Below are 23,933 nucleotides of genomic sequence, written 5' to 3' on the forward strand. Positions count from 1 at the left end.
TTTTTTTTTTTTTTTTTACTAGGGATCGAACTCGGGTCCTTGCACTTGCCAGGCACATGGTGGAACTGCTAAGCTAAATCCCCGGCCTAATATATTGGATTTTAACTTTACTAAATTTATTTTTTCCTTTGTAAACTGGGGACATTAATAGTGCCTTATTTGCTTCGGTCCTTTTGATTAAAAAGTTGAGATACTGTTTCACATCATTTGCATTTTAGTGGGGAGGGAGCTAGGAAAAAAAGTGCTAAACCACAGAAATCAGGTGAAATAGTCTAGAACAAATATGAAAGGCTAAATATTGTGGGAGGGTATGTCGAGCCATTCTATATAACTTTTGGGAAAAATAATTTCATAATTAAGTTATGATTAGGACTGCAAAGCCTTCTCCTTCTCTGTGAGCCAGGTATGGCCTGCACAAATGTGACTCCATGTGCCTCTGGTCACAGGTTGAAGCCTCAGTGATCCTGTGATGCTGTGACTCTCAAGGGCAAGAGTGCATCAGTTGAAGACATCCTTGTTCTTTGAGAACTGAGTAGTAATAAAAAAAGAGGCTTACCCTGGGGAGTGACAAATTCCTTATTAGCCTGCTATCTCGTCCCACCTGCTTTGTAAGAATGCTCTCTTAATGCCTTCAACATAAGATCCTTAGTGACTGAAGATCCTCATCAACCCCAAGATCATCAACATAGGATTACCGCCACTCAAATCACTCAATACTCCCTCTGATTTTTGTGTGTACCCACTAAATTATGGCTAGCTTGTGTCTTTGTCTTTGCCAACGCTGAGGCACTGACCTCCCAGCCACCCATGTATTTTGAAATTACACAAGTCTCTATTGTCTTTCTTTAGCCCTCCTAGTTCCCCTTTCTAGGCAATTGGAGGATTGATCACCCTCCAGGAAGGTTAGATAGCGTGTTGATTAGGGGACAGAAACAGAGCAAAAGACCTTACAGTTTGAGAATCAGTCCTTGATAAACTTTGGCTCCTCTGTGGCCAACTTCCTGTGATCGTCTGGGGTGGGGCCCCCTCCCACCACGTTGGTCTGTGTTAGCTTTCTTTCACCGTAACAAAAACCCAGGGATAGAACCTAGCAAAGAGAAAAGATTTCAGCTTACAGTTTTGGAGGTTCTGGGCCATGTCCAGTCGCCCTACTGGTTTCGGTCCACAGTGAGGCTGCACATCATGGCAGGAGCATGTGACACAGACAAGCTGCCCACCATCTTGAGACAGGGAGCAGAGGAGGAGAGAAGGGTCCCACAGTCCCCTTGAAGGCCATGCCCCAGGGATCTAGGGATCTCTCACTAGGCCCCACATCCTAAATGTCCCACACCTGGGCACTTTCTCATCTATAGCATTACTTTGAGGACCAAACATTTTAACAGAAGGGCTTTGGGGAAACACTGAAGATACAAACCACACATGGTCTAAGAATTTATTTTATAATATGCTTTAGAAAACATACTTAACATAGTGACTGTCTTAAAATTTATTATTTCAAAGCCAACAGATTATACTTTTTTAATTGTCCACTTGGATCACTTATTTCCTTTTATTTTTCCCATTTGGTTTTCCTTTGTTGGTGTCAATATTAGCTATTTCTGAGAGTGAATTTACCAGATTGACTTTAATCTGTAGGAAATTTTCTAAAGTTAGATAATGAAAAGCTTCCTGAAAAGTGGGTGTAGTCACAACTAAGAATTTCTGTTCACTTTTGCACAATCTAAAAAGTTTATTTAGCACATATTCAGGAAAAATAAGAATTTATATGTTAAGCTACTAAGGGAACAAATTGTTAACATGTTTTTGTATGCACACAGCTACTCTGAAAGTGCAATTAAATATTAGTTATTAATGAAATTATTCTGGCAGGGAATTCTTTTCAGTTGCTAGGATAGTTTTTATGGACTTGAAAGTAATAAAGCCTAAATGTTTAAAAAAGTGTTCCATATTTTCCAACAATTTTTATTAGCCTACTTGTGAAATTACCCAGGTTTGGAAGACCTTTATTCATTAAAATGAGGTCGTTCATAAAGTCTTTTCTTATGCCAATGTCTTCAAGAGTTCTGCCTAATTTATCTTCCAGCAAGTTTAGTGTTTGTTTTAATATTTAGATCTTTAATCCACTTGGATTTTAATTTAGTGCATAGTGAAAGATAAGGGTCTAGTTTTAATCTTTGGCAGGGTGAGATCCAGTTTTTCCAACACCATTTATTAAAGAGGCCATCCTTCCTCCAGTGGGGATGGTCAGCTCCTTTGTCAAAGATGAGGTAGCTGAGTACATCTGGAGTTGTTTTTATGTCTTCCAGTCTGTTCCACTCATCCTCAGGTCTGTTTTTTTTGCCAGTACCATGCTGTTTTTATCACAGTGGCTTTGTAGTGTAGTTTTAAATTGGGAATTGTTATACCCACTGCCATGTGTCTGTTGCCTAGGATGGCTTTTGCTATTCTAGGTCTCTTAAGGTTCCAAATGAATTTTTGGATTCTTTTTTCTAGTTCTGTGAAATATAGTGTTGGAATTTCAATTGGCATTGCATTGAATCTGTATAGCAGTTTTGGTAGTATGGCCATTTTCTTCCTACCCAGAAGCTGGGGATATCTTTCCATTTTCTCATATCCTCTTTGATCTCTTTTTTCAGAGTGCTGTAGTTTTCAGTGTAGAGGTCTTCTGCTTCTTTTGTTATATTGATTCCTAGATACTTCATTTTTTGGGTGCTATTGTGAAAGGAATTGTTTCCCTAATTTCTCGCTCAGTGAGCCTATTTGTGTACAAGAAGGCTATTGATATTTGGGTGTTGATCTTGTATCCAGCTACTCTGCTAAAAGTGTCAATTAAGTCTAGAAGTCTTTTGGGTCTTCAATGTAGAGTATCATATCATCAGCAAATAATGACAGTTGAACTTCTTCCTATCTTTATTGCTATAATTTTTTTCTTGTTTATTGCTATGGCTAATGTTTCTAGAACTATATCAAAGAGGAGTGGCAATAGTGGGCATCTTTGTTTTGTTCCTGATTTTAACATGAAGGTTTTCAGTTTTTGGCCATTTAATATGATGTTGGCTGTTGGTTTTTCATAGATAGGCTTTATAATCATGAATGGGAATACTATTCAGCCATAAAGAATGAGAAATTAGATTCATTCATAGGAAAATGGATACATATTAAGGATATACTCCTAAGTGAAATAAATAAGTCACACATGTGTAAATACTGAATAGTTTCTCTGGTGTGAATAAACTGTGATAGTACATAAGATCCTAAGGAGATGACTGACATTGTGAAATGGGAAGAAAAGGGCTAAAGGTGTAGGGAAAGTGGGAAGGGTAGGGGAAAGGTAATAAAGGAAAAATATGAGAAAATGAAAAGAGACCACCTGTCATGTAAAGGTACAAGATCCCAATAATGAATGTAACGGTACTGTATACCTAAAATGTACCAATAAACTCAATAAAAGAAAAAAAATGAGGTTGCTTGTGTATTACTGGAATGGAGAAGTCATAAGCCTATAAATTTTAAATGGGGATGATGTTCTGAATTTATGGAAGTGTTTTTCAAATTTGCTGTTTCCTTATGGTAGTGGTACAAGACATTTTAAACTAATAGGTCAATGTAAACCGTGCTTGTTTTAAGGGCAATGGCACTGAATGTGAAAATTATATGTCACAATTCACAGGTAAATTCTCCGTAATTGTTTTTGCTATGGTTTTACATGGAGATATACACCCAAATGTCCCTGGGAGGGTTGTGGAAGAGGGAAGGAGACTCAAGACAGTTAAACACATGTGGCTTTAACCTAATAAAATCAGAGACTCCTCAAACTGTCCCTCCTGCTCTGGTGAACTAATCATATTCTAGTAATTTACGACACTGAAGTTTCATCGGTTTGGCTTTCACCAAAGGATGCACTTTTTGATAAAGCCATTGTTCTCAATTCTGGTATTTCCCTCTACTTTTTGTATCACACGTTTAATTTTATTATTTTCTAGTTACCTTGTTAAAATGTTACTGGCTAAACTTGGCCACTTTCTCATCAATTAAAAAACAAACAAACCGGATTGTTTCAAAGCACCTAGTAAATTCAGCCAACATAAAAGGACAGAGACATGAATGAGCTGTTTACTTGCAAGATGATTTAAACATATAAAGGGACGTTACGGGGAGGCTTTTCTGACTAAAGACTCAAAATATATCAATTTATAAAAAAATTCTTTCTTAATTATCAGAACTAGCTCTCTTACCAAACTGGAGTTAATATCTCTCATTTACATTTCATTTAACTGAATTAAAATGAAGGAATATTTTGCATATCACTGCTATTAAGCTATCAAAAGGATACCCCTTCTCAGACTACAGTTACTGTGGATTTGAAGGTTTTATAAAGCAATTATGTTTTCTAAAGCTAGCAATCAAAATCGCCACAATTTCCTTTAGGTAGTGGTAAAGTTTATTTCATTTTTAATAACAATTAGTGGACAAAATGTTTAAAATTTGCAGTTTAAATCATGCACATCCACAAAAGGCCAATGACATATAACACTGCATAGAAATGAATATACTCAACTTTAAATAACTATTTATAAAACACAGTGCATTGAACATCAAGATAAACAAACCTGAGTAAACTACTAGAATCACAGGACCAACACTCTCACTCATGCAGCTTCACAATTTCTACAGCAGTTTCAGCAGGAATGGATTTTCATGGAGCTGAAAACACTACATTATCTTTAACTCAAACTGCAGTTTTCCATAGCTGCCTTCCAAGGCTGCCTTTTTATTTTTAACCTAATAAAGCTGAAAACGTGAAAAACAAAGCTTGAAGTATTAAAAAACAAACAGCATTTACTGCATATATGGCTTCTATTCTAGAATCATGAAACATGAAAATATCTGTTTTTAACATTCTGCTCACGTCTTTGTAAGAGCAGACTACCTATGGAAAATTGCTGTTAATTCAAAGTGAGCAAATATTAAATCTAGATTTTTTTTTTTTCCTACTTAAGGGAGATTTATTTGCTGAGAAGTTTTGTGAGCTTTATTAGGAAAAGTTCTTAGAGGCAAGCTAAACAAAAGATTCAATTAAATTTGTTCAAATTTGTTTGTAAAGTAATCTACTTATTAAAAAAAAAGTTGTGTAGAGGACCAGTTAATTTATCCACTGAATATTAAATTCCAGGTAGGCCACGATAGAATTTTATAAGGCAGAAATAAACATCAAGATTTACAGCAATAGTCATGCATTGGCCTGGATCACTTTAAATATTAATTCATGCAAACCATAAACCTATCAAAAACACAGCTGCTCTCATACAGAAAATAAATCAAGATGAAAAATGGAAAACATTCATTTCATTTCCTTAAGAATTTAACGTACATTCCACTTTAATAGCGGTTGAAGGTTAATTAAAATGCAGCAAAGAATAAACAAGTTTCACAAGTGACTTCAGTTATTTTAACGTGAGAACAATCAGACAGTGGTACTTTAAGAGGCATTATAGAAATGTGCATCATTAAAAGCATTTATTAGGCACCGGACTGCATGGTGTTACCATAAGCCATTACAAAAAGAATTCCACAGACCTAGTCATTGTGATGTAAACAGCTGGGGCTTTTCTTGATAAATTTGATTAAAGATTTAGTCAATGAAATAAGTTTTAAAGCCAGGAAGCATCAAAGGGCAACTGCATGAAGACAAACCCTAACGATTATGTGGCTTTGTAATACTGACACAAATACTTTAAAATTATGAATATATAATCTAGTACTTTCTGACTAGCAACTTTTCTGAAAGAACATTTTACGTGACAGGTTATACATGCTTTACAGTGCACACAATGCTAAAGAATTTAGCATGTGACTCTTATAGCTGATATTCAGAACGCTAAATTTAAAAATTAAAATATAAAAATTTATGAGGATCAATGATCATTGATTTCTATAATTTGCCCCTCCCCAACCTAGAAAATTAAGAGGAACCCTTGACTCCGCTGCACGACCGTACAACTCATGTAAGTAGTTAACTTTATTTAGCAGAATACACATGCACCTGATTTGAGAGAAGTTTTTCCAGTGAGTTCATGACACTTCTGGCACTTCCTGCACAATGCAACAGGACAGCACAAAGTGTGGTGGTGGTGCGGAGCACACATAGCATTTTAAATTTACTACATTCCTGAGAAACACTGCTTTCCCGCTAATAAACTCTATAATATAGCATTTTTCTGGGGTTGAGACACTGATATATTCTCATATGAATATATAAAACATTTAGAAAGTCCATGTTCAGTACCTCTGTGCAGTATTCAACATTAAAGAAGCAACTCCTAGCGTTTCAGTGCTAAAGGAAGGTTTTGTATTATAAGTAGTATTTTCTGAATTGTAAACATTATACAGCAACTGCGTCAGCATGTGCCACAGTCCTTACCAGGAACATTTTAAATGAACAGTATGTGTTCTTTATTTTAGAAAATAAATGTTAGAAGTCACTTAGATTAGTTTTAATCCTGGCAAAACTATGTTCCCCCTCCCTGCCCCAATTCAGGAGATTAAAACTCAGAGCATTTTCACTAATGGAAGTACAACTGCAAAGTTACTGCAGTTGCAGTGCTGCATTTTCAAGTTTTAGCAAAGTGGTCATTCCCTGCCCCATATGCCCTACCTGTACCCAATAAGCAAAGAGAGTGGCTTAATGTCCAGGACTGGAAAATCGCATCACTGGACAAATAGGCAGAAATAAGCCACATTTCAGAGCATGATGATGTCCACTGATTTCAAAAGAAACCATGATTATTCTTTTCATGTTGTAGAGCTCTATTGAAACAGTCCATGTTTCAAGATGAAAACAAAACTTTTAATTTTCATGTTTAAGTAAAAAAACTCAATTCTCTTTTATGCTTTTGATATTAAAAATTCGGAGAAGGATGCCACTGACAAAATGCAAACCAATGGAAGCATATCTTCTCGGGAAGGATGCACTTCATTCTTGCTGAGTGTTCTGGTTTGATCTCAACTATTGCTACTAGGAGACCCAGGAAAACACACTCTGAAAATCCATTCAGTAGACAAAGTCTGTGACTCCAGAATTTCGAAGATTTTAAACTCTACATCTGCGGTCTCGCCAGATGTTTTGATTCATGATTTTCCTTATCTGAACCTCAAATGGGAAGAGTCTGAAAGATGAAATATATAAGCTCCCTGTTCTGTTCAGATTAGAATTATTTACATGTATTATACATGTTATTTGCAGAAAATATGGATTTATACTGTATATAAAAAGAAATCATATGTATATTTAATTTTAAATCTGGATTGAGAAAAAGGGGGTAAAGAATGTGAAATGGCTAAACTTGGGGCAATTTGGAAAAATCACCTGTCTCAATTCTAGTTGACTTTTGTTTTAAAGTTCTACCTATTTTGCTGGTAAGTCCACTTTTAAAGGCAAACAGGCTTTTGAATAAAAGGCAAACATTTTGCTTCATTCTTTGAAGTATATCTGAAAACTAGAATTCCTTTTTTCTTTTAAATGAAAGCACTATTTAAAAATAGTATAGAAAATTTGTGGTTTTAAAACAGCCTCTTCACCATTTACTGTTTGTTGGTAGCAACACCGGCATTTTCAGATGTCATGGACATGTCAAAAATTATTAAACTGAACATGTGCTTTAAAACATATTAGTAAACCCTACTCCTGATGAAAAACATTCTTTGACCGTGAAGTAACAGGTTTGAGCAAAATAGGTATTTTTTAAAATGGGGGAAATATACTACTTATTTGTCCAAATAAGTAGCACATGACTAATTTGAGGAACTGCTTGATGAATGAATAACCTGTGAACTAATTTCCAGTCTTGAGTAAAGGGACGGCCACTGTAACACTGAGTATGCTACATAAGTCAGCAGGCATCTCTAGTGGGAACCAACAATGAGAACCAAAACACATTACAAAAGCTGAGCCTAGGTACATTATAAAAGCCCATGCATTTATCCAACATATTATTCCAAACATCCAGACAGAAACTTTGGAAATGCCACATAAATACGTAAGCCTGATTTTCTTAAGACGGGAAACTTTAAGACAGAATGACATCATTTAGACACAGCAGAAGCCAGATTTTTAGAAAAAAACTACCGGATGATAAAACTCAGAGATGATGAATGAGATGTAAATGCAAGTTCAAAAACAAGTATTGTAATGACAGTCACATTAACACGTGTGCCTTCTAAGGAACAAATAAGACAAAGAAGCACTCGTAAGGCTGAAGGTGCAACATCACAGATTTTAGTAGCAAATGCCTTGAAATATTCATTTTTGCAAATCACTCTTACATTTGAAAAGTCAAGCATGCAGATAGATCTGACAGCAGAACTGGAAGTTTACTTTTGCTTCAAATTTCTGGGCAAATGACTACTGAATGAGAAATAACACTTACTGAACTTCTTTGGCAAACATTTACCGAGACAGTTTTTGACACAAACACTTAATAATGCCTTGTTTAGAAATGCTCAGTAAGGTGAGTCAGTTCCTTAAGAATGCTGGTTTCAGCATGTCCTGAAATCTTAGTCTGGATATCAAGAGTCCCTTTACCTGAGCTCCATTCGAGAGCTTTTTTCAATGGTTGGTCACCTTGTGGTACAGCTAATGAACTGACAGTTACAGTCCCTCGTCAACGGTGTAAAAATACTGACCTCTTCCCAGCTTAAGAAAGCACTCTGGCAAGATACAATATCATTTTCAATTTCTCTTTACAAAGCCTTAGCAAATACTTTAAGAAATCTGAGAGAGATGGTGTTACAGTGTGGTAGCACAGTGCTTATGTCTCTGATGTACATGAATCTGAAGGTCCATCGGTGAGATGAGCTCAGATCCATCTTTCCTCTACATGGACCAGACTGGAATTGGTCAGCAGACTGCAGCGACGACCTCAGATTGTGGTAGCTCTCCCCCAAGACCGGAGGGCCTCTCTGCCCCTTCCATCACCACTCCTCTGGCCTCTGCTTCGTGGTATCATACGCTCTAATCACTTCAGACTGTGAAACAATTCCATTCTCATCTTGAGAGAAAGCATACCCATCTGCAAGTAAGACACAAATCATCATCATGATGCCAGGGGAAATTACTGCTATTACGAGTTCTGTGTACTTTTTGTCTAACTGGGGGAGCTCATGCATCCCTTTCGCCTTTGAAGGCAACAGACACTACTTTTCAACATGTGGAAAGACAGATGAGCTGCAAAATGGCCAGTGGGATGACAGAGGGTCACCAGCGGAGATACCATGAAGTTTGCTCCTTTCAGACTGGGCAGGACCCCAGTGCTCTCCGTCTTCTCAGGCCGCTCTTCCGTATCTCAGTTTCATCTCACTTGACCTCTGCTTCCCTGCTACCGGAGCGGGTGGAGGAGTCAAGCAGGTCCATGGCTTTTGAGATACGTGGGGTAGATGAGTGACAGAACAATGAGTAGGTGAGGGAACGACTATGCTAATGATCTTGACCGAATCGCTGTGTCACGTATACGTATTGAACAGCACGCTGGACTCCACAGGTGTACACGATTATGTGTCAATTAAAACAACCAAGGAGCAGCAGATAAACACAAATAGCTGGGGATGGTGGAAAAGTGTTCTGCTTCCTTTGAGGAACCTCCTCCTTGGCTACAAATGAACTCACAGATGTCCCAACTCAGTTGGAGGGGGTGTGGGGATAAGAAATGTCCCCCAGGGGGATCACATCTTTGGAAAAGTCCCCTTGAAGTACAATGAGCAAAAGCATTAAACTTGAGTGTATATAAGTGAAAATAAATTATATGTGGAAACAACATGAAATAAAAGATATATTACTAGCACAAATAAATTTACCACAGGGCTTTATATATTATGTTCTCTTTCAGATCCTTGAAATGTTAAGAGGGCAAGATACCTAATAATTTCTTACAACTCTAAATATTCATAAATATTTTTGGAGGGGAAAATATATGTTTCCTTGTGCAGTATGAAAGCTGAAAAGGCTCTTGCAAAGTTATTCAAGTAGAAAAGATAACAATATGGAGGCAGCTTTTAAGAGTTAAGATTTATCTTACTGGTTCCTTTTAAGATTTAAAGGAGCAAAGAATGTGGAAATATTCTTCTTTTTCTTTAAGTGAAACAGCTATATTTTAAAATGCTGCAACTATTAAAAGTGCGCTGGTGGTGGCCAAAGGATTCTCTAAGCATAACGTCTTGCAAATATACAAAACACATTTTATGTGCTAATTTAAAATAGTTCAACATTTCTCAAGTCAGCATACTGCTTCAATAAGTGCCAGGACCCGGCAATGGCAGACAGTTTATTTAAAATAAAAACTCAAATACTCACGAAGCAGGTTCTGCTGCAAAGACTCGGAGCGGTACAGGTTCACGTGGTTCTTCTTAAAGACGTTCTTGAGCAGCTGTGCCCTCTCGGTGAGGCTGCGGGGCAGGTGCAAACGTGCGAGGTGAATTAGCAACTCAGCGGAACCCTGGGCCAGTGCTGCAGGAGCAGCAAGGAGAGTGGCACTTACACAAAAGAGCCCCCTGAGGCTCCGAGGCCTCACGATCCTTTTACTCCATTTGCTCAGACAGCAAATGAGATTTCAAATCTTAAGACACTTTTGAGGCTCTTTTCCCCACAGCCAAAGGGAGTTTTATCCCTAATAAGAACAGAGTAAAAAGTAAGATTTCCTCAGTTCTCTTCCAAATCGCTGTTATATTTAAGTCAAATAGATGCACAGAACCCATACAATATAACTAATAAACCCACAAAATCACCCAGTGGCATTTTAATTTCTAAAATCTTTTTCCATATATCCTTAGCACTGCATTTTTAGAGAAAAGACACTTTATCATCTTTTTCATACTTTGTGCATATTTTCATGCAAAATAATATTTTTGGTTATGTTAAGGAAACCCAAAACTATACAAATAATAAATTTTATATACTTTTTAGTTAGAAAACTTTATTACCACTCTATTTAATAGAGTTTAAAATGTATCAATTTCATTTTAAAATGATTTCAGAAAGTAATTTTATGAAGTAGAACAAGAAAAATACTTTTCCTTAAGTGTTTAGAACATCTCCATATACAAATCCACATATTTAATTACGCAATTTCTAAAAGAAGTCACACATTTCCCCCTTTACTGAACTTAGATCTATCTCTTATATAGTAGGAACTTAAATATAAGATGATTATGTACATTTGAGTAATTCTGAAATGCACTTCACACCATCAATCTTCCCAGTCATGCTATTTCTCCATTATTGAACCTTGCTTTGATATCAAAGAATAAGCATGAGGAGCAAGTAACCCACATGCATTGCAGCAAATGTTTATATAGTTTATATAACAAACTGACTCAGTTGAAACATTTCCATCTTTTCTCTCACTTTATAAAAGCTTAAGTTGCTGTAAGTTATGTTAGCTCTGCATTTTGCCAATTTTTAGAGACCTTGAAATGGAACAATATTTATCATATAAAAAAAAGGATCCTCAGCAAATGAACTCATTGTGGAAATGAATTAGACACACACACAGGCTGAAACCGAAGGAAAATATTTAGAAATGTTGACATTTGCAGTAATCTTCCACACATATTTTTAATAGTCTAGGAATGTTAACTAGTACTTACTAGGCATATTTTATTGTCACCAAGAATTAGCTGTATTAAAACAAGAAAACTACTCTAAAACTCCAGTGGTTCTGCAATTAGTTATAAACTTGTTGTTTTTTATGCTAGTGACATAAACATATATAAGGATAAAGGGCCATTTTAGCCAATTCACTTTCCTTACTCCACTCTTTAAATGATCTAACATTACAGACCCTGGGACCCAGAGGGACACTAAAATATGTAACTGCTTGGAGGAAGTCAGCAGCTTTAGCAGCAGGTGGTCTGATTTTGCTAGCAGAGCACTGTGTGTGTGTGTGTGTGTGTGTGTGTGTGTGTTCACTAAAGGCCTCTGGTGTTTAAAACCGAAATCACTACTGAAGACTGGAGGAAGGCAATGTATCATGAGGCCTGCTGCTTCTTCCTAAAAGGCATTTTCTAGGTTTTCTAAATGCATCATACTTTAATATTGTATGGCTTAAGTGTTAAGAAGGCAGGCAGGAGAATTTTGTCTTTCAAATACTATAGCAACTGAAATAATGCGATGTAATTTTTCTTTTTAAACAGTAAGAAAGTCTCTTTCTTAGGAAAGCACCACTTTCTCAGGAGTCAGCATGGATCTTGGGTCTGTTACTTATTCCCTGGGTCACCATAGGTAAGTGAACCTTTCTTGGCCATCTCATGTATAACAGGCAGGCACGTCTCAGGAAGACTGTGAGGGTTCAGGGACTTGTCATCCCAGTGACTAATACTGGTTTATATTCAACTTAAACTCATGAGCAATGTCTAAAGCAGCACATGGGTTTCCATTTCTAATGCCCCCATTCCACCTCTTTCCTCAGAAAAGGATTAGGCTTTTGTTGTTTGTTTTTCTTTAGCTACTTTGAGCTTTCTGCATTAGTCCTTACAGAGCAGTCTCTCCTCCAGAATATAAATGCCACTCACAGCAGTGTACTCACTGCAGTGACACTGAGTTGCATTTGTCTAGTGCAATTCTACCTTTAGGCAATGAAGGAAAGTCATTTCAAACTGTATTCGGTTCCATGTTACTTGTGTTTATTTGTACTGATATTACTAGCAAGTCACATTATAAAATATACTGATAACACATTAGCATTAATAGATACATTAAAGTACAGTTTTTGTTCAGGTTAAAAGTGTGAAAAAGGGAAAAGAAAAAAATGTGAGAGAATGAAAAGATGAAAATAAAGTGTTTGTAGATGGGGAGGGGAGGAGGGGGTGAAGGGAGGGCAGAGGAAAGGGGAAAAAAATGAGAATCAAGACTTGCCATGTAAAGGTACATGATCCCAACAATGAATGTAACTGTACTGTATCCCTAAATGTACCAATAAACTCAATAAAAAAAAAAAAAGTGTGAGAAAGCCAAGAAAAAAAAAAGATACCTCTTCTCACTAAAACCTAAAACCACATCTATTACCACTCTTGCTAGTAGTTTTACCTATCTTGGATAGTCTTTCATTTACATATCAAGTTATAGAAATTCTGAGTTTGTTTAATGCAATCACAAAGCAACTACCACTTAAAAATTACTACCTTGGGCTGGGGATTTAGCTCAGTGGTTCCACCACCTGCCTTGCAAGCACAAAAAAAAAAAAAAAAAAAAATTGCTACCTTATTTCCAAATCCACAAAAATGTTGCAACTGAGGTATTTGGTGGAGGTGAGTGAGAAGATATGATGTTTAAATATAATATTTCTTCTGGAAACACTAAAAAATGTTACAGCTGGTAAAAATCCATGTACAGTCTGGGAATGTATTGGAATGTGTTGTCTTAAGGTAATTTCCAAGATTTTGAAGGGTGGTAAGCTTGCATTTGTCCATATATTGTCCATGCTACTTTGGTTGGCTCATTAAAATGAATGTGCAGAAGGTAAACGAGCATTCATTTATGGAGTGTTAAACATACGCCATGTGAAAGAGGTCCCGTGCTAGGTAATGGTGGTGGAAGGATGAACAATGACTCTAAAAGGCCCAAGCTCTGTCCTGGAGGGGATGGCATTTCACTGTTCTGTCCCTTTTCTTGACAAATGTTAGGAAGAACCATTGTCACAGAGATGAGACTAGGCTGAGGAAAAACATTTGATATATTCCTCTACCTTCAATCCACATTAAGGCATTTATGCTATACTGATATAAGATTCAGTATGAAAACTGAAAAAGAAATACAACTTCTGGGACAATGTTTAAGCTCCCTTTCATTAAGATAAACAATATAAAGAAAGCCTAGGAGAAAGCCCCATGTCCACAGGACCACATGATCCGATACCCCTCATTCTCTACTTTTTTCTTTCATGCTATGGCTATGGGTCAATGATTGTACAGTGAGGACTGACCCAAAGACCCCAGCTGAACTTCTACTTCGTAATGGCCACTGCCGATGTACTGTTTAATGTCTATAGCTAGGAAAGTACAATTACGAATGTCGTTATATTTGCCTGTCTATACAATGCACTGCTTTTACACACTCTGGTGACACCCCAAAATAGGTGCCCTATCTCAAGTAAGTGTATAATGTCCAGAATCCCTTATTTAAAACCACTGTCTTTTGAAGTCATTTTTTTAAAAAAGAAATGGTAAGATGTTACATCCAAAATAGAGATGTAATGTCCAAGTGGGATCTGGGAGGCCCACATTCCAAAACATTAATATTTCTGCTATAAAATATATAAATCTTTACATTGTAGAATGAATAAACACTATCAATGTACTTGTAGGTCAAATGGTTCAGGTTATTCTAGTGAATGTTTGCTGTGAAACACACAGAAGAGGAAAGTTTAAATTCAGAATTTTTTGCCTTTTGGAAGTATCAGAGTTTTTGGTCTCAGATCCAAATAAAAGTTACAACGAGGCACAGGTTTTACAGTTTGTGAGTAATTCCGTCCCTAATAAACAAGCCACAGGTGTGTTTGGCACCACAGCCAAACAGGAATGAGGTTTGGGTTATTCTCCCAACATGTTAGAGTGAAACTGATTCCTACTTTAGCTCAAAGGTAATATATTGATGAAATATACTTTTGTTCATAAAATTTAATGGAATATCTAATTTTCTAAATATGGTAAGTGGCACGCTATTTCTACTAAAAACGACTAGTTACTATGATATGGATGTTTTAATTTTTGAAAGTGAAAAAAGGTGAAATGACTATAAATGACTTGCAATTTACAGTTTCCCTGACACACTGTATTTTATATACAATTTGAGCATAGGAGTAGTACTTAGGAAGACTAAAAAATTAGGCATAATCAACTCAGAAGATCGTTCTTAAGAGTTGCATCATTCTACAGCAAAGTAAACAATTGCTCCCTTGGACATTATCTAGTTTGGGAAGAACAACACCTAACTCTATGTTTTCGTGGGTTGGATTTTTATTTCACTACTGCTATGTCACTCATCCAGTTACTACCCACCACTCAGTCATCCTCTCCTACTGATTCATTCCTTAGTTCACTCCCTTGACCGTTTATTCACCCACTTCACAATATTCATCCAATGCTAGTAAGCTCCAACAGCCCAGCTAGGTGTTAGATTGTAGCTATGACTAAGACAGGCTTTTCTTGCAAGGGGCTCAGTCTAGTAGGGGAACAAATGTACACAGGGTGAGCAAACACATTATAATCCACTGCAATAAATGGAGCAATGAAAGTTTACACAAAGTACAGAGATAGTATATGAGGAATTAATCAGTTTTACATATGAAGAGTTGCAAAACTGCCTTTGAACTGGGTTTTGAAAGCTAGGGACTGGAGCACCCCATCTGGAAGAGGGGTGTTTGCTCCATGACAGGGGAGAAGTATGTGCTAAGACTGAGAGGCATATGCAGAATGATCGAAACTATTACAGTAAGTGACACATTGCCATGAATCCCTCTCTTCAGTGCTCTCTCTCGCTTGGAACACACTTATTCCGTCCTTGCCACTTTGTGAAGCAGTTCTGCAAGCCCTTTTCCTATCTTTAGTTGCACTGTTGCAGCTAACTTGATAATCTGAGTGGATTTAGAATGCTTCTCTTTCATGGTCATCTCGACTTCGGGGAAGAGTGAGAAGTCACACGGTGCCAGATCACGGGCTAAGGTGAATGAGGGTGCACTAGAATGCTTTTACGAGTGTGCCTTTCTGTTGGATGGCACTTGGCAGCAGCATTCACTGATCACAGCTTGTAGAGACAGTCACGAAATAGGACTTCCGAAACTGCTTCACAAAGTGGCAAGAATGATCGAGTAAATGCTTAAAATGAGAGAGAGTACTTTGAGAGGAATTAAAGGCTATCTGTCTTTTACTATAATAAAAAATTTGAACACCATATATTTTGACCACATCTTGTAATATGTTGGAACTAAAGGAGATCAGATATTACTAGAATCTAAGAAGTCTGAATTTGTCTCTTTTGGCAATGTAGACAAAATTTATTAACTTTTTTGAAATAATGACATCAGTGTTATTCTCCACCATTCCCCCAAATAATCCTGGTAGCAAAACCAACCTGACAATTCTTTGGCTTTAGAATGTAATGAGTTTGGCATGAAGACTTTTCTACCTTGTTGCTACTTTTCCTTTCTCAAATTCATTTTATTCATCTCTCCGCTAGCTGAAAGCCACTACGTTTATGCTGTTCACCAACCTTGTGGTAACCCACAGCAGCAGTGGCAACAAGCAGTACAGACAGTGTACTTGGGGTTTTGTCCGTGGTACTCAGCTAACAGCTAACTCATTCATGAGTTCTTGAGAAAGCTGAATAGCTATTTTAAGCAAGTGAGCTGGGCAGGATGGAGAAGTTGGTGGTCATTTATGGTAGAATCTTCTTTCCTTTGTAGGCATTCTCATTTCTTTTATTGAATGATGGATATGCACATCACAGACTCACTGAATCTTTAGGATTTGAATGTCATCACATCACCTTGTCCAAATCAGGCAAACTAAGTATCCTGTGTAATGTTTTATTAGCATACTTACAAATAAGCAAAATCAACTCCAAAGGATAGTAGTAATTATCAGTGACTTTCCCCTAATATCGTTACTAATGACTTTATTTATAATGTTATTATCCAGAAGGCTTACCATTTTTCACATGGGGGGTGGTGCATTTAAAAGCATAGACACCCACTTTAAGTATTGTGCTGAGAGACGTGGTGCATGCTTATAAGCCCAGCTCTTTGGAAGGTAGAGGCAGGAAGGTTACAAGTTCAAAACCAACCTGTGCAACTCAATGAGACAATGCCTCAAAATAAAATATAAAAAGGGCTGGGTTTAACTCAGTGATAGAGCACTTGCCTAGCACATGAAGCCTTGGGGTCCTTCTCCAATACCACAGAAACACCCTCAATCCCTCAGGGGTTAAGTGCTTTCTTAGATTATCAGTGGACTGTTTTTTTTTCTACTATACTATGTTCTTGAAAAATAAGTGAAAAAGGGGCAGACTAGCGAATGTTTCAAAGCAAGAGCTCTGGAATCAGCTGGCAGGGACTCAAGGCCCCCCTGTTGCTAACAATCTTGGGAACTTTAGTCTAAGTGCCTGTTTCCTTACCTGGAAAAAATATGGATAATCCCTCTGCATAGGGTTGTAACAAAGTTCAGTAAGACAGTCACCTTCAAGTGACACCTGGCAGGTAGTGAGTGCTCAACAAATGCCAGCACTAAACATTCAAGAGAGAGGAACACAGTGGTGCCTAACGTGAGGCAGTGAGAGGAGGGAGCCAAGGCCTTAGCCTGGACACCTATTCCGCCATGTCAAACTGAGTAAAAGATACTAAATCATGGTTAAGGCAACAAATACCAGGGGGAAACATTTCCTGTGGTTTCAATAAATCTTAGCCAACTTTTGTATGATGAAAGAGGAAAAAAAACCCCCAAATTCCTAGGACTGTCTTTATAATTGTGCTTTATTATATATTGTTTTCAACTTATTTTCTTTTTAATGATGCTTTGTGAATTGAGTGAATTTAATTAATTTGCCAATTACTTTTTTTGGGGGGTTGAGGAAAACTTGAAAGACCTAACTCCTTTCACAGATGACAAGTAAGTTGGTTCCTAATAACTAACACTGACCACAAATGCACTTACTGAGCAGTTTTTCTGTGTCATACTATGATTTTTGATTACATACTACATTATCACTTGGGATAACAGCATTTAGTTACGCTCTCCCCTTCTTTTTTTCTTTGATACAAGGGATTGAACTCAGGACCTTACACTTGTGAGGCAGGTGTGGTGCCCCTGAGCTAAATCCCTGGCTCTACATACTACATAATCATCATTATTATAATTGATACTGTTACCAGCTAAAATACTGTTTCCTCCCCTTTCATTTTAATAATAATTATTTGTAACTACCACTTATTTACTGGTTATTAAGTACTACGCATTGTTATATGCTTTATGGTATTCTTCAGTTTTAGGGAGATGTTACTGCCTCTAATTTATCGATGATAAAATTGAGGCTCAGTAGCAAGAAGCAACTTGGCTGTGGCCACACACAGGTTAGTAACTGACAGGTTTAATATGAACACACACCTCTCCGATTCCCACATCTGTCAGTAACACTGATAGCTCCACGTTAGATGATAACAGTTTTACTGCTTATTTCCAACCACTAGTAAAAAATAAGTGTAAATTAAAGTTCACTTGGAAAAGATCGTATACAACATACAATATAGTTTACCTTTTCCCAAGCACAACTGCTCCTGGGTCTTGAGATTTTGCCTCAAGCTCCTGAACTTCATCTACTAATGTTTTAAAAGCAGTCCTCTTGACACTGTGGAAAAGAAGGAGAGGAGTACTTGTGTGAAGACTTTACAAAACCAGATGCCTGTTTTCTTAGCAGGCTATTGATGTTGGTAAGCACAACAGTAACCAGAGTAGAAGCAGTTTTTCAACAGAATCTAAAAAACTATTGTAATTCTGTGCATTAATACAATTATAGGTACAAGTCTCAAAATAGATGGTTTAGGTTTATAATATTAAAACTCTCATAGTTATCGACTAACATCACGTAATTAACTTTAATGATTTTTTTGTAGGAGATCACATTTCAAAACTTAGAACCCTTGAGAAAAATGTGTAACAGTTTTGTTTCTTCCATTCTATAGGCTATATATGTTTATAATCAGGCCAGCAAAAATCACAGTAGCCTTTTGAATACTATTAAACTATACGTGTTTGGAAACAGCACAAATTTTTTCTTTTAACTTACATGAGTTTTGGGGCTGATTTCTAAAAATAATACTTGTTCCTAAATCATTACCAATTCCTATTCTGCAGAGTTTGAGTTGATGTCACAACTGGAGAAATCTGAGGATTAATACACACCAGTATTTCTGCGAGTTTAACCGAGCACTGTATACTTACACTTTGTACACCACGTCCAGCAGCAGAGATGCCACGGGGATAAACAACAAACCCGTCCAAAAGACTCCGGAACTGAACAACATGGCTGCCTGTGTAAAATCATCAGCACCAAAATTACTTGAAAAACCAAGAAAGACACCATTCATGTTTTCTTTGCATATGATTTCAGTCAAATTATTTTAAGAACATCATTCTGTAGTTCTAAATGCAAATTTGAAAAATATTTGAATTTAAAGTGAAACATTTTAAAATATGCATTTGTTACATCTTTTTTTCCCTGCAAGTAGCTAATAAAGTTTTCTTTTTTATCATATAAGTCTTCATATTATTACATGAAATTTTTAGGATGTGGTCAATATATGGAGTAACAAACCTTGATCTTTTATAACAGAATATCAGTGTTTTAGAGCAAACTTATATTCTGGCTTAAATTATAATACTATAGTATATAAAATAAATCCCAGTTAGGAACTAAATCTGCTAATTCTGGCAAATGAAAATTACTTTTGTGTAATATTTCAGGATATTTAAAAAAATCACCCAGTCAAATCATGATTATGGCATAGTTAAGATATTTCTGAATATAATCATTTGATTATTTTTGACTAGTAGGAATAATCTTAATATTTGCTCAGTGGTTTATATAACTTGTTTCTATGCAAACCTGTTATTGCTATGCTCATAGCAAATTCTACTATGTAAAATCCAGGTAAAAGTGTGTTAAAACTAACTTTAATAATTCCATTATTAATAAAGGAGTAATTGAGTATCTATCTCAAATTGTCATAGTAGAGTCTTTCAGGTCATAAAGAGAATATTTCTATGATTAAAAAAAGTAAAAAATTCTATTAGTTGTTTGCGATCAAAACAAATAACCTTTATAATTGGGTTACATAGAACTTAAAAGGAATAGTATTATATTAAAAAAGCAAAGGTAATGCTTTGGTTTCACTTCTTTGAGTCTATTGTTTATCAAGAGTAAATTCGCAAGACTTATTTAAGTCCATAATTCCACTGTTATTATTATAATTCCACTATAACCTAGCCATCTAATACATGAACATTTACATCCTTATTCATACAGGAAACTTCTCTTTTCTTTTTTATCAGGCATGGTTTAGAAATTAAAAGTGACCCAGAGCTTAATTTTCTAGGCAGTTTCACAACTGCACAGAAAGAGTCCTAATCAATCAATCTTTTTTCAAATTTAAAGATAACTAATTTAAAATTATGTTTCAGATTAACCATTCACTTTGACTCTCAACTGAGGACCAGGAACTGCTTAACTCTTCTTATATTAACATGGGCTTGTGCATACAAATCATTTGTTCTAGGATGCTAAGGTTTTTTCGGTTATGTAACACTGAACAGCTCCAAATACATTTAAAGTAAAAAGATGCTATTACAAAAAAAACAAAGAAAATAAAATTCTCAAAGAAATAAAATTTGCCACATGAGCTGCACAGACTAACACTCATATTCTAGATACCAACAAGATAAAAAAATTCACATAAAAGTCACTTTATTTAATACGCAAAACATGATCTTGGACATGTTTGCTGACATCTTCAATGGTGAAAACCAACAATAACTATGTAATAGGAAATGTCTATCAATTCAGAGGATTTTGTTTAGATTGAAGGAAGCTTTCTAGGAACTGTAACAACTGTAAAACACTACATTTCTTTTTCCTTCTGGGGGTAAAAGGTAAGGTAAGAGTCTAAAGTGTGTAACCGAAAATACTTTGTTCACTTGGCTTACTTTTAATATATTTTAATGTGGGGGCAAGAGAAGAAAGAATTATTCTTGCCTTCACCACCTTGAATTAAATGTCCGCTGGTAGAAAAGGGAAAAGTGGTGGAGAGACTGAGGCTGCTAATTCTGACCATTGTGATGCAAACTATGAGTGGAGGGGCAACTGGCCCCCACTATTCAGTCCACCAGCCTGGGGCTTTACAAATGAGCAACATGAATTGAGGGGAGAAAAGTTTTTCTGTGTCATATCTGAAAGCCTGTCAGATTTTTTTTTCTTTTGCAGAGTTAATCCAAACCTAAAAGATTTAAAGCCGACATTCGCATTTAAGACAGAGTCTCTTTGTATTTTTTGGATGAAGAGGGGAAAAAAAAAATAAAATCCCACAGAGGTATTTCCTTCCTTTCTGTACAAGAAAGCTCCCCTCGCTCTGTAGAAACCAGTTTTGTCTTTAACTTTTCACATCTCCCCACTCGCAGGCAGGTCAGCTGGGAAAAGGCGAACTAGTATCAGACAATGGTGGTAACAGGATCAGCCTGTTTGGGGCTAGACGTGGGCTCCCTCTGAGAGCAGTTTGCAAATTGCCCTGAACGTGGGAGATTGGTGGGCTGTGCCAAGTGCCCCCCACTCAAGGCCCTGTGAAACCAAATGGAATCTGCCACAAAAGTGGCTACTGGGGGCTGGAGAAGGGATCAGTGGAGTTGCTGGAAAACTGGTAAACTGGAGGGCATGGGCCCTGCACAGGGAACAAGCAACTGCTTGTTTCTACAGACGACTCTCGGACCACAAGGGCTTCGAACATAAACCAGCACTGACTGAAAATGAAACTGGAGCAGAAGAATTGTTCTGAAATTTCCATGTGAACTTGCAGAGAAAGAATGTTTGCAAAAATCCGAGCTTATTGTGCATTTGGCCAAACCCAGGGGTGTGTACAGACAAGAGGGGCTTTACCTTCTGACACACGGGGTGATCCGTTAGCACTGGCACCTACATTTCTAGCCAGAGGGGAACATCTCTTCCCTGCCAGTGTGCCCATTGGGTTCACGCTTATAGGAGAGTCCAAACTTGCCACCCGCTACCTTTAGGTATGCAGTTCTTATCTACCTCTCAGATTTCAGAGAGAAGCTGTGACTCCTTGGATAATGTGCAGATTCTTTCTCAAAAAAAAAAAAAAGAGGGCCTCTGGGAAACCTAAAGATAAGTCCTTGACACCAACTGGAGCAGCTCAGGTGACAAACAGCCCTGGAAATGTCCCTGACGCTGCTCATCCCGGCTGTCAGACTATGGAGAGTCAACTTCTCAACCTCCAGTCTCAGTTTCCTCAGCTGTAGACTGCAAGAATTAAACCCAATATTTATAATATGGCCTCAGTTATCATTAATATTATTATATATCATTGTCACTTTAAGTTTTATATTTATTTAAACACTCCTTTTCTCTCTAGTGATCTGTCCCATGAGCTTCAAGAAGGGTATTTTTAATCACAATATCAAATTAAGTATGTCAGTTAAAAAATTTCATGGTTTTCATCAAAATATCATCTCATGTGCTTATATCACCTAGCATTTTGAAATGTAATACTGAAATATAGGCCAATGCCACACATTTCAATTTGCTAATTTAAGAAATGGAAATTATTTTCATAGAAATTAACAACCACACAAGTGTAATATATTAACTGGAAAAAGGAAAATATTCATAAAATTGTGCTATAAAACCTTTTTTTTGGTGGGGGACGGGAGTACAAAAAATAAGCAAAATCTGAATGGTATTAAGAGTTTATGTAAGTAGCAACATCAAACCAAAATGTGATTATTGTCTAAAAAAAGCTTTATATTTCTAAGTTTTAAAACAATATAAAACACTCACAAAAATGTAAAACTTTTACATTCCCTAAAGAGCATAACTTTAAAAGTAAATGATCAACAAGAAACTGAGAGAATAAGTGGTACTAATACATTTAGTCCTGTCTTGATATCAGCTCATAAAAATAGCCTGCTTTTCCTTGTAAGAAAATGAAATCCCAATAGCTAGGCAAAAGACCCGGGCAAGTATTCACTAAAGGAGTAGCAAGTTATCTGTAGCACAGGATGGTGCTGAGCCTCTCTATAGTCATAAAAACACTACCAAATTAGATCAGATTTTAAAAATTCGCTTATTGTAGCTGGGGAAGTGCAATGCGGTACAGGATACTGTACCAGGTAATAGCTTTATTTGTAACAATTTACATTCTCACCAGCAATGTGTTAGCTTTTGGGAAAGGTATCTGATGGTGTGCACCAATGACACAAATTTTTATTCATGCTAACTTGATCATTCAATTTCGGAACCCTGTGTTAAAGTTAGGCACAGCTTTGGTTTATAAACTGGCACTTCATGAACCTGCTCTGAGGTCACTAGTCCTGGTGCAAACTAACCATAGTAGTTGGTCAGGTGCAGGGGCGTTAAGTCTGTAATACTAGCGCTGAGGAAGGCTGAGGCACAAGGATCACAAGCTCATACCCAGCTTAGGAAACTTAGTGAGATCTTGCCTTAAGCTAAAACAACAGCAACAGCAACAACAACAACAAAAACCAGAAAGGGGTGTGGATGTAGCTCTGTGGTAGTGTGCTCTTGGATTTAATTCTCAGCACTGCAAAACATAAAAACAACAACAACAAAACAACTGCAGAACCTACAGCAGCCTCCTCCTGGAAAGTCAAGTGCAGAACAGTATAGTTAAGGCTTTGAGAAGTCTGAGCAAAGAACCCCACGTTCAGTTTTTAAAACAACATTTCTGGATGCACTGACCGACCACACAGGAAATGTAACTGCTTACTAAGGTTCCACAGAATCAGATTTGGTGGAATGCAAATATTTTCTGTGAGTTTTTTAAAATGACAAAACATTAATAAAAGTGGCTGATTAAATATCCGTATGTCCATATATGAGAACGTATTATCCAAGCAGTCTGAGATGCTGCTCGTAGAATGTAATTATACAAAATTTTGTTTTAAAAAGAGAAAAGCCACATACTCTGGTGCTCTCTCAGTAGCCTTCTCCCTGCTCTCCATCAGAGGGCTGGCAGTTATCATCTCCTTGGGAATCAGCCCACCTCTCTGTCTGTGGCTTCATCCTGCTACCTGTATTTCACACACGGAGTCAGCTTCAGCATCAGCCACCACAGCAGAAGACCAGGTCCTATTCTTGGGTCTCTTCATAC

General features: G+C 36.9%; 1 protein-coding gene across 1 annotated transcript in view; it reads right to left on the reverse strand.

Moving 5' to 3' along the window:
* Nucleotides 1–4,946: 4,946 nt before the first annotated feature.
* Atp8a1 (ATPase phospholipid transporting 8A1) overlaps nt 4,947–23,933 on the reverse strand; it is a 222,484-nt gene continuing 203,497 nt past the window's right edge. Inside the window, exons 36-39 of the mRNA XM_010625163.1 lie at nt 18,979–19,067; nt 18,293–18,385; nt 10,346–10,437; nt 4,947–9,068 (exon numbers count right to left, since the gene is read on the reverse strand). Of these exons, the coding sequence (XP_010623465.1) occupies nt 8,971–9,068; nt 10,346–10,437; nt 18,293–18,385; nt 18,979–19,067 (372 nt within the window). The 3' untranslated portion in view covers nt 4,947–8,970. The remainder of the gene's footprint in view (nt 9,069–10,345; nt 10,438–18,292; nt 18,386–18,978; nt 19,068–23,933) is intronic.

Source organism: Fukomys damarensis, unplaced genomic scaffold (genome assembly GCF_012274545.1).
Source record: "Fukomys damarensis isolate Sample0158 unplaced genomic scaffold, DMR_v1.0_HiC HiC_scaffold_35, whole genome shotgun sequence".
NCBI classification, from domain to species: domain Eukaryota; kingdom Metazoa; phylum Chordata; class Mammalia; order Rodentia; family Bathyergidae; genus Fukomys; species Fukomys damarensis.